Source organism: Lontra canadensis, unplaced genomic scaffold, assembly GCF_010015895.1.
Source record: "Lontra canadensis isolate GAN:19392208 unplaced genomic scaffold, GSC_riverotter_1.0 scaffold88, whole genome shotgun sequence".
Taxonomy (NCBI): Eukaryota; Metazoa; Chordata; class Mammalia; order Carnivora; family Mustelidae; genus Lontra; species Lontra canadensis.
Window position 1 is genome coordinate 6,726,421 of NW_022631082.1, and position 10,813 is coordinate 6,737,233.

Genomic DNA, 10,813 nt, shown 5'->3' on the forward strand with positions numbered 1-10,813 from the left:
AGGACACGGTTACAGTTGGGCCATGGGTGAGGTATCTGGTAACTGCTTTGTTCTGGACTTGAGTGCTTGAACGGAAACTAAAAAGCAGGTTTGGAGGCAGGTAATGGTCAGTTTCGGGTGGGAGCACCTCCACCCAGTAACTGGGAGATGATCTCAGCCTTTGGCCAATTCTTCAATTCCTTGTTCATGGATGGGCCTCCATGCTTCCCACCTGGGTCCAATGGCCTAGCTCCACCCCTCTGGGTATCCTCCAGAATTGGTGCACCCAGGGAAAGTCTCCGGAGAGAATTCTGTCTTCAGAGTAAGGAATCCTGGAAAGGTGACAGTTTCCTTAAATACTTGCGGGGTCAGACTGGGGATAATGGGGTGAACAAAGTGGTTGGGGGAGGAGCAGCAGAGAGGTGGGACACCCAGGAGCTAGTACTACAGGTTCATTCCAAAAATACAGTTCTCCCTCAGGAATCAATGAGACCCCAAACTGGCCCCCTGTCCCTGCTTCCACGGACAAATGTTTTTAGAATTTTCATTTTTTTAGTTGTTGGTGATCTTTTGAGTATCTTTCCAGTCCTGAGTGAGGGTTCCTGTGAGGGCGGCCAAACCAGAACAAAACTCATTTGGGAAACAAAAAAAAATGAAGAAGAAATAAAATTATTTACAAGTACACGAAAAAATTTGTTCAATGTAATCAAACTCATAAGGGCATGAAAAGGGAGCGTGTCGGAGCCATTTTGTGGCTGTATGACGTCACCGCTAACGGGCATGACGTCACTCAGGACGCCACGTGATGCGTATGCGTGCTGAATGAGAAGCTACCTCCGGGAGCCGAGTTTAGTCTGCGCATGCCTGGCCAAAGGCCTCTTTTTTGCGCATGCCCACCAAGGCTAAGGGCCCCCCCCCTCCGCGCGCAGGTCACGTGTTCTGGTAGTCGGCGCGCGCACCGCCTGCCCCGGAAGCGGTCGCCTCGCGGTGCGGCTGGGCGCTAAGATGGCGGCGGCGTGAGTTGCATGTTGTGTGAGGATCCCGGGGCCGCCGCGTCGCTCCGGCCCTGCCATGGCCGTCACCATTACGCTCAAAACGCTGCAGCAGCAGACCTTCAAAATCCGCATGGAGCCTGACGAGACGGTGGGCGCTGGACCGGAGCCCGGGAGTGGGAACGACGGGTGCCGGGGGTGGGGGTGGGGGAGTGGGGGCGGGGAGGAAGGGTTCCCGACAGGAGGGGAGGGGAGGACGGCGCGGGCGGGGTTCTGCCCACCACTCCCAGCTTGCCTGACTTTCCCGAACCTCTGTTTGGTTCTCGGCCCAGCCCCCGGCCACTCGTGCTGATGGTACTTATGGGCCGGTCTCCGGACGAGGCCCCACCTCCGGGGCACCCATCAGGCCGCAGCTTCAATGTCAGCGCCCTCGCGGGTCGCGGGAGCCACAGGCTCAGATTCCCGGCTGGGCCACGCTCTCTGGGACGGGGCTCCGAGTTCCCAGCTTTGCAGCATCTCCTCGGGACGTTGGTGGCTGAATTTGGGAGTAGTGATCAGGAGATCCCGAGTGGTGACGGCAGTGACGATAATAATGATAATAAACGGCCTGAATGTCAGTGGTCTGTGTTTGTTGACGATTTGTTCTTTACCACCTGCTGAGCGATTTAGTGTTATTTTACTAAAGATGCAAAACAAACTTATTTGAGCCATTTTGACAATTTCACTCCATTTTATAGATGTGGGAGTTTAAGAATTAGAGAACTTTGCTACAGTCACATAAAGTAAGTGATGGCAGAACGGAGATTCATATTTGGTTTTGCTTCATGTGAGAGCCCATAGTGTAAACATTGCGTTGCATTTTTAGCTGAAAAGAGACTTAGGAGCTAACAGACGTACTGAACGTCTAACTATGTGTTTGGCACTTTTGGAACAACTACCTCATGAAGGAGACCCTGAACTCTATGTGTTGTAGAAAAGCACTCCTGTTTTTCAATTAGTCCAACTATTTGACTTTGGGCAAGGTACTTAATCTTTCTGTACCTCTGTTTCTCAAACATAAAATGGGATTAATAGCTACTTCATGCAGTGGTGAGGCTTTAAAAGTGATATTATACACTTAGTATTGTCCCCATAAGATGCTTTTGGCATTGAGCACTGTCAGCAGTGTGGAATGAAGAATCTTACCTCTCTTTTATTCTCTTTTCTTTTTTTTTTTTAAAGATTTTATTTATTTGACAGATCACAAGTGGGCAGAGAGTCAGGGGAGGGGGGGGTAGCTAGCTCCCCGCTGAGCAGAGAGCCATGGATGCAGGCTCCATCCCAGGACCCTGAGACCATGACCCAAGCCGAAGGCAGAGGCTTAACCCACTGAGCCACTCAGACGCCCCTCTTTTTTTTTTTAATTTTTCATCATACTTTACGTTATGTGAAGTCATACTTGTTTTCTCTTTTTCTCACATTAGTGTTACTTTTGGGGAAGTGGGGACTTGTGCTGAGTTTTGTTCCGTGTTCTATTACGTACTCAATACTTAGAGTAGCACCTGGTGTGTAGCGTTCGGTGAACACTCCTTCAAATGGTGGGATAGGCAAACAAATTGGAATCTGCCATGGTTGACTACGGAGCTTAGTTTCTCTGCCATTGAGGCTTGTGGTCTCTTCCCCTCCTCCCCCTGCCCCACTCAAGAAAGAATCTTGAGGTTTGCAATGAGTGTTCCTCTCCTTCCAGGTGAAGGTGCTAAAGGAAAAGATAGAAGCTGAGAAGGGTCGTGATGCCTTTCCTGTGGCTGGACAGAAACTCATTTATGCTGGCAAGATCCTGAGTGATGACGTTCCCATCAGGGACTATCGCATTGATGAGAAGAACTTTGTGGTTGTTATGGTGACCAAGGTAGGTGAAGTGTGCTGGTTGGGAGGGTGGGTGAATTAGCTGGGGAGTTGACAAAGAGCCAGCATGCCGGGAGAGATTAGCTATGAATAGGGTGGGGCTGAGACGGGATGGGATGTTGGGGCTAGATAGGGAAATTGATGCCTGCTCCTTTTTCTGGGTGTCACAGGCCAAAACTAGCCCAGGCACCTCAGTACCCCCAGAGGCCTCACCCACTGCTGCCCCGGAGTCCTCCACATCCTTCCCTCCGGCCCCTGCCTCAGGCATGTCCCATCCCCCACCTACTGCCAGAGAGGACAAGAGCCCATCGGAGGAATCAGTCCCCACGACATCCCCGGAGTCCGTGTCAGGGTAAGGCCAGGGAGCAGAAGCCCCACCTTGGGCCCTGTCCTCCCAGCACATTCCAGTACATACATGTTCCTACTTAACCTGGGGGAGGGCAAGCCGCCAGAAGCCAGGGTCCGATTTCTCTCTCTTGAATTTGCAGCTCTGTTCCCTCTTCAGGTAGCAGTGGGCGAGAGGAAGACGCGGCATCCACGCTAGGTGGGTGGGTGGTCCCCAGGCGGAAGCAGTTGGGTGCCCCAGCCAGCAGCTGGGCCTTGTGTGGGTGTGGGAGGGTCTGGGAGCTACCTTTCTCCCTCTTTGGTGACCCAGGCCTTGCTGCTCCCTCCACAGTGACTGGTTCTGAGTATGAGACGATGCTGACAGAGATCATGTCCATGGGCTATGAGCGGGAGCGGGTCGTGGCCGCCCTGAGAGCCAGCTACAACAACCCCCACCGAGCCGTGGAGTATCTACTCACGGTGAGGTGGGGCTGCTCCCTCCTGGGGAGGCCTCAAGGGAGTACATGGGCCTACGTGCCCTGACGGGTGGTCAGAGAGGCAAAACCTGCCCTCTGAAGGCTTTGGGTTGTGGTTCCAGCCAGGAAAGTCTTCCTGCAGGAGCCTGGACATGAGTGATGGGGTGGGTCTATGGAGGGCAGGGCCGAGGCCTCACCTGTCTTCTGCCAGGGCTGAGTATGCAGAAGGGAGGCAGTTCTGATGTGCATTAGAACTAAATAGGACCCCTGACAGGGAATTCCTGGGAGCCCCGAGCCAGAACATGGTTCTGTCCAGGAGAGCCAGGTGTCGGAGCAGCCAGCCACAGAAGGAGGTAAGCGGACTGGGAGATGTGTATGTTGGGTGTCTGCTGTCAAGGTGTCAGACTCCGCCCTCCCCACCCTGGCTCCCAAGCTTCTGGGCATCCAGCATGCTGTCTGACTATACATCTTTCTTCTGCTAGCAGGAGAGAACCCCCTGGAGTTCCTGCGGGACCAGCCCCAGTTCCAGAACATGCGGCAGGTGATTCAGCAGAACCCAGCTCTGCTGCCTGCCCTGCTCCAGCAGCTGGGCCAAGAGAATCCTCAGCTTTTGCAGGTGCGGCCCTGGGGGTGGAGAGAGCCAGGGTAGGCACCACCTCCACTCCCCTGTGGGTACCACGGCCCCAGAAAGCTAGCCTCGCCTAGTGTGGTATATAGGAGCCCCCTCTGTGTTTGGAAAGCAGGACTAGTGACAGCCCCCTGCTGCTCTTGATCTAATGATCTTCCTGGTTTCATGTAATTTTCTCTTTTTTTTTATTAAAATATTTTATTTATTTGACAGAGATCACAGGCAGAGAGACAGGGTTTGTTTTGTTTTGTTTTTTAAGATTTTATTTATTCATTTGACAGAGAGAGATCACAAGTAGACAGAGAGGCAGGCAGAGAGAGGGGGAAGCAGACTTCCCGCTGAGGAGAGAGCCCGATGCGGGGCTCGATCCCAGGACCCGGGGATCATGACCCGAGCCGAAGGCAGAGGCTTTAACCCACTGAGCCACCCAGGCGCCCCTCACGTAATTTTCTCAAACACCTTAACGAGGTGTGGGTGCTGCTGTTATCATCTCACAGAGGAAGATTCCAGAGGTCTGGAGCAGTGTGGCAGCTAGTGTGGTGTGTGTCTGCCTCTGGGTCCTTTGCTCTACCTTCTGGGTCTTTCAGCTCTAGCTTGGCCTCGCGTACAGTTAGTGCATCCTAAGTGCATACAAGGTTGTATGGCACCATCGAGGACTGGTGTGTCCCAGTTAGCTCTGGGACCACGGTGCTCAGCAAGGTTCCATCCTGCCCTTGAAGGTTCCTAAGCAGAGGGGCAGTGGACCCTGGATGTGACAGGGTTTTCTGGATTGTCTGTAAAGGCCTGGTTTAGGGCCTGTCATCTGCTGCTGCTCCTTCACTCAGTCCCTTTTGCTGTCTCCTCCTGCTTACCTTCTCCAGGTGTTACAGGGCACGGGCTGCACGCCTTTATTCCTCATTTCTGTTTAGTGTTCCCTATATTATCATCTTGAGCAATGATGTGCCCCCCAGATCAATGTAACCAACCGGGACCTCCAAATGCCACGCTTAACCCATGGCTGACTTGACACAAACATGAAAGGGCCTTGTAGACGTTTAAGACTTCAGAGCAGATCCTCCTCCCAGCCCTCCCCATCCCCACAAGGCTTGAGCCTCAGCCCTGTGCCTGCTGGGGTCAGCCATCACCCTGTCTTCTCAGAACTTCTCACTCTGTCCGGCCCTGCACTCAGCCCCTGCAGCAGCCATCTCACCTCCCCACCCAGTTCCCCGGCTGCCCCCCTAGGGGCACCGCCTGCACAGTGCATTCTCCACCGGGAGCCAGACTCCTGAAAAAAACTTTTTGAGGTGAAGTTAAAGTCAGACATACATCAAAACAGAACTGTAGAGAGTTGTAGAACCTGCAGGTATGCAACACCCAGGTGAGTTAGGTCTTTTTGACATGTACACAGATCACATCTTTCTCTCTTCACTGGGGTGTCCTTTCATACTAGAAGACACTAGAAGAAAGCAGGTCGGGTCTTTGCCTTCATGTCTTTGTTTTGTCCCGTTTCTGCTGTTTGTTTCCTTTGTTCCTGCCACATAATCTTGTTTCTGGGATTTGTTAAGTGCATTTCTATTTCCAGGCCTTTGCACTTACTGTTCTATCTCCCATCTTGCAGATCACCGGCCTTTCTTCCCTGGCCTGCAGGACTTTTTCTGTAGAGTCCAGTGTTGGCCCTACTGTATGCCAGGCCCCCTATTTCCATTGTAAATAATGACCCGTTTATTTGCTTACAGCCTCTCTCCCTCCCCCGGAGCATCGGCTCCACCGGGACAGGCCTGTATCCACTGTCTCGTTGCTCTTTGGCCAGCATAGGCCGCCTCTGAACGTGTGCTGAGGGAATGAAAAAGCAGGGCGGTGATCGGGACCTGGTGGGTGGGCATCAGGTGCTGGGGCTCACAGTCCCTTCCCCTCTGTCTCCCACAGCAAATTAGCCGGCACCAGGAGCAGTTCATCCAGATGCTGAATGAGCCCCCCGGGGAGCTGGCAGACATCTCTGATGTGGAGGGTGAGGGGGGCGCCATAGGTGAGGAGGCCCCGCAGATGAACTACATCCAGGTGACACCACAGGAGAAAGAAGCTATAGAGAGGGTAAGAGGCCTGGCTTGGGGGGTGACCTCCCTGGTGGGCAGGGCCCCCAGTCCCTGCTCATACCCACCTGTCTTCCTGCAGTTGAAAGCCCTGGGCTTCCCGGAGAGCCTGGTGATCCAGGCCTACTTCGCTTGCGAAAAAAACGAGAACCTGGCTGCCAACTTCCTCCTGAGTCAGAACTTTGATGACGAGTGATGCAGGGAGGCCAGGCCGCCCCCCCAACCTCCCCATCCCCCAACTCCACAAAAGTTTTATAAAAGAAAAAAATATATATATATTCATGTTTATTTAAGAAGTGGAAAAAAATCAAAAACTAAAAAAAAAAAAAACCAAACCCTATTTCCCATTTCCTCAAGTGGCCCCCCATTCCCATCTTGGCCTGAGAAGACCCAGGCCAGACAGCTGTCTCCCATCCCCCGCCCCAGCCCTGCCTGCTCTAAGAAACTGGCAGGACTGGAGGCGACAGATGGGCCCCTCTTGGCCTCTGTCCCAGCTCCCTGCAGCCAGATGGAGAGGCGGCTGCTTGCCTCCCCCTCCCCTGAAGAGCCCCTGAGACCTCCCCCACCTTCTTCCAGGGTGAGGGGAAGCTGGAGCCCCAAACTTTTATCCTCCATTGGAGTGCCCCAACCTTTCCATCTGGGGTAAACTCAAAAGGCCCAAGGACCCCCTCCCCAGTCTGGCCTTGGTCTCTGGCCTGTATCCCTTTGCTGGAGAGGTTGAGGCCTGGTTTGTCCTACCTGGGGAGGCAGTAACATCAGAGCTGTTCTGGAGGTTAAGGCCACCCCCTTGACCCCAGGACAGAACCATGTCTCTGATAAAGGTTTTGAAGTGAATAAAGTTTTAAAAGCCAGTCCTGTGGTGTGTGCCTACTGGAGCTTCCTACTCCAGCTTGTTTGAGTCTGGGGGCTAGTTGGGCACAGGTGATAATGGCTATGTTGAGAAGGTGCAGAGTGGTCTGTCAGCCTCTGCAGATTGGGGCTCCCAGTGTCTCCCACCCCCCTTGAGGCTATCTCATTCCCAGGCAGTGGGCCCCAGCCCCAACTTAGTCTTGGAAGGACTGTTTCTCCCTACCCCCCACCATCACCACCACAGTCTGTTTTGGCTACACTTCCCCCCCTAGTAATTGGCTAATTACTGGAGATTAATGTTGGTAAACAGAAGCCTCCTTCTTCTCTGCCATCTGCTCCTCCATTATTTCCCCATTGCATCCCCCTTTCTCCCCCTGAAGCCCCAGTTAGTCAGCATGGCCTAGAGTCCCTGAGTGAGCAGAGCCAGGAAGGGTGGGGGAGTCCCTGGCCCCAGGTGTTTGGGGGGGCCAGGAAGGGGCATGAAGAAAGAAGACTTAGCTCTCCAGGGCTGGGGCTGTCGGGCAGCAGGTTTTATTGGGAGAGGCTAGCTCAGGAACTGGGTGCCACCGAAGCTTCGGAGTCTTGGGCCGCAGCAGCAGCCAGTGCAGCAGCTCGTGCCTCCTTCTTCTGTCTTTGTTTCTCCTCCTTGAGGCGTTTGCGCTGCTGCTTCTCCAGGTCCTGCAGCAGCTCCTGGAAGCGGGCACTCCTCGGGTCCACATGGTAGCCCAGGCGTTCCTGGGCCTCAGCCTGCAGTCGGGCCCGCCGCTCCTTGTCGGCCTGCTCCTTTTCCCTGCGCTCCTGCTGCTGCCGCCGCCAGTTCTCAATCATCTGTGGCATCTTGGCCATTCTCTCTGCAATGAGCTGCTCCCTGCAGGGGAGGGTAGAGTGATGAAGACATCCAGCTAGAAAAGGAGCATCCATCCACCCATAGTGCCCCCCGCCCCTGGATGAAAAACTGGGAAGACTTGTGGTCATTAAAACAGGAAAAGTCCCAGACAAGTGAAGTAACAGGCAGGAGGGATGAATTAACTTGTGTGTGACCCTGAGCACTGGAGAGCCAACCCCCCCACCCCCCGAGGAGACCCCAAGTCAACTCAGCATTTTACTGAGCTACCTGAGCCAGAGAGCTGAACACCGTATCGCAATTCCCACAGCACACTCTCTGATCCTGCAGACATCACTGAGCGCCTACTGTATGTCAGGCCCCATTGTAAAGGCAAAAAATGGATTGGACCTTTCTCTCCAATCCTACGACTTTGTAGGTCCCAGTCACACTCCCATTTTTAAGGATTAGAAAGGTGAAGCTGAAAGATCTAAAGCCCCCATGGCAGAATCATCTAGCTGGGATGGGGTGGAGACTGGGGTTCACATTCTAGCTTCACCTTCTACTGCCTGGGTGACTGGACAGGTGACTCCACAAACTCCCAGGCTTTGGTTTTTCATCTATACAATGAGGGTGATCCCCTCTTCCTCTTAGAGTTATTGTGAGGACAAGAACGATAAAAAGCGGGAACAGGCTTGGCCTTCTCCACCGATTTGCCTGCCCTCCAAGAAGCCACGCCATCCTGATGTTCCTGGTCTTACATTCTTCGAGTCTCCAAGTCTGACCTCTGCCCTTGACTCCTCCCCCACCCTTCCTCAGCCACAATGACCTCCTGGCAGCTCCTTAAAGCATATTCCTACCTCCGGGTCTTCGCACCTTTTACCAGGAACACTCCCTAGGATCTCCCCTTTGCTATGTCTGGTCATTCAAGTCTCTTAAGGATCAACTCCTTGGAGAGGTTCGAGGTCTCAAACCAAAGTCGTTCTCTGGCACACACATTTTTCAGTTTTATCTTCCTAATGGTTCCCTGTCGCCATTTAAATTATCTTGTTCTCTGCTATGTGCTCAGCACCTGGGACAAGGCCTTGCACACATGAGGTCCTCAGCCCACAACCCCCGCCTGCCCGACCGCACACACCTGGCCTGGCGCTTCTGCTCCTCCGCCAGCTGCTGCACGCGCAGCGACTCCTGCATGGCCGCCAGGCTCGGGAACCATTCGCGCTCCTCAGCCTCCAGTTCGCGCAGCTGCTCCCGCGACGGCCACAGCGAACCGGCGGCCACCCCGGAGGCGGCGCCGTGCCGCGCAAACTGCTTGGCCGCGTAGCGCGGCCCCAGCTGCCAGCGCGGGGTCAGCGGGTCCTCAGGGTCCGGCCACCAGGGCCCTGGCGAGCGGCGCGGGGGCGGCGGCGCCCGGTAGTTACGCGAGCCCCGGCCCAGAATCGCCGGCAGCTCTAGCAGGCTCCGCGTCCGCCACACGGGCGCCGCCATCTTAGCTGTGCGGGGTCCTCGCGGGCCGGCCGGGGTGGCCACAGCACTGCCTGAGCGCGAGGTCCGAAGGCAGCCTGGGCGGGGCGAGGGGCGTCCCTGCGGCCTAAGTTCGGGGCAGGGGAGAGGAGGGAGTAACAAATGTCCTATACATCTTTACGTATAATTTAAATTTTTATTTTAGCAGTTATTTATTAAAATCTAACTAAGTTTTAATTTTATACATTTAAGGTAGCATTTGATTTTTTATTTCAAAATTTAAGTGTCTGAATTTTAACTATTTAAAAATTTAAATATTACTTCAGTTTGAAGTTTAATCTACGTATTACTTTATATTAAATTTTATTTTTAAGTTACTTTATATTTTAAATATTTAGAATCTTTTTAAGATGTTCGTTTAAATATTTAAATTTCATTTTAAATACTTGAATATTTTTATAACATTAAGTATTCATTTTTTATGCTTTATTTTATGCTTTTAAATTTGATTTTTAATATCTCAAGATTTTTATTTTAAAGAATTGTTTAAAACCGTACCTAGACAATTTTAAATATTTAAATTTCTACTTAAAATATAAAAGTATGATTAAGATATATATGTAGAAATTTTATTTTAAAATTTTATTGTAAACATGTTATCACTTTTTGCCTTTTAATTTAATTTTTTATATTTAACAATATTTAAAATGTTTGATCAAAATGCAGCAATTAAACAGTATTTTTTAAGAACAGGATTTTAGCCTTAAAAAGGAAGGAAATTCTGTCTCGTGCTGCAACATGCATGAACCTGGAAGACATTATGCTGAGTGAAATAACGCAGTCACAAAAGAACATACATCATGTGATTCCACTTATATGAGGACTTTGGAGTAGCCAAATTCATAGACACAGAAAGTAGAATGAATGGTGGTTGGCAGGGACAGAGAAGACAAAGAATGGGAGTTAGCGTTTTAATCGAGACAGAGTTCCTGTTTGAGAAGATGAAAAGGTTCTGGAAACGCATGATGTGCTTAATAGCACTGAACAGTACATTGAAAATGATGAAAATGGTATGTTTTATGTTATGTATATTTTATCTCTCTCTCACACACACACACACACACGCGAATTGCAGTTCCCCGGGTGAACTAGCAAACCTGGAGAAGAATGTCCAGAATTTATAACCTCAGCATATATATCATTTACGTCAATCCCAAGCTGGAAATAGTGGGCACCCAAGTCCGTTCACAGCACAATGGAGACCTAGATTTTGATGTTTCAACCAGCAGAATACTACGCAGGAATGCAAGAGTAGAAATTACAGC

At 51.7% G+C, this 10,813-nt stretch overlaps 2 protein-coding genes across 3 annotated transcripts; one reads left to right on the top strand and one right to left on the bottom strand.

The window, feature by feature from the left end:
- Nucleotides 1–934: 934 nt before the first annotated feature.
- Nucleotides 935–6,628, top strand: RAD23A (RAD23 homolog A, nucleotide excision repair protein). 2 transcript variants are annotated; one of them, XM_032884153.1, is made up of 9 exons: nucleotides 935–1,122; nucleotides 2,698–2,859; nucleotides 3,026–3,207; nucleotides 3,344–3,399; nucleotides 3,532–3,659; nucleotides 3,930–4,008; nucleotides 4,138–4,271; nucleotides 6,189–6,353; nucleotides 6,435–6,628. In XM_032884153.1, the coding sequence occupies exons 1-9, from the start codon at nucleotides 1,051–1,053 to the stop codon at nucleotides 6,546–6,548; spliced, it is 1,092 nt and encodes a 363-aa protein (XP_032740044.1). In that variant the 5' UTR covers nucleotides 935–1,050; the 3' UTR covers nucleotides 6,549–6,628. The 2 variants fall into 2 exon arrangements, with proteins under 2 accessions (XP_032740044.1, XP_032740045.1); XM_032884154.1 differs by having other exon boundaries at nucleotides 4,141–4,271.
- Nucleotides 6,629–7,702: 1,074 nt separating this feature from the next.
- GADD45GIP1 (GADD45G interacting protein 1) lies at nucleotides 7,703–9,540 on the bottom strand. The gene is made up of 2 exons (XM_032884156.1): nucleotides 9,163–9,540; nucleotides 7,703–8,069 (listed from the first exon to the last, which is right to left on the bottom strand). The coding sequence occupies exons 1-2, from the start codon at nucleotides 9,510–9,512 to the stop codon at nucleotides 7,751–7,753; spliced, it is 669 nt and encodes a 222-aa protein (XP_032740047.1). The 5' UTR covers nucleotides 9,513–9,540; the 3' UTR covers nucleotides 7,703–7,750.
- Between the last annotated feature and the right edge of the window lie 1,273 nt (nucleotides 9,541–10,813).

Excerpts from the sequence above, each read along its gene's own strand:
- GADD45GIP1 (XM_032884156.1), bottom strand. The coding sequence starts at position 9,512 with ATGGCGGCGCCCGTGTGGCGGACGCGGAGCCTGCTAGAGCTGCCGGCG. Across the intron at positions 8,070-9,162 it reads GAGCAGAAGCGCCAGGCCAG|GGAGCAGCTCATTGCAGAGA; the intron begins GTGTGTGCGGTC and ends CCTCCCCTGCAG.
- RAD23A (XM_032884153.1), top strand. The coding sequence starts at position 1,051 with ATGGCCGTCACCATTACGCTCAAAACGCTGCAGCAGCAGACCTTCAAA. Across the intron at positions 3,400-3,531 it reads AGACGCGGCATCCACGCTAG|TGACTGGTTCTGAGTATGAG; the intron begins GTGGGTGGGTGG and ends CTCCCTCCACAG. Across the intron at positions 4,272-6,188 it reads AGAATCCTCAGCTTTTGCAG|CAAATTAGCCGGCACCAGGA; the intron begins GTGCGGCCCTGG and ends TGTCTCCCACAG.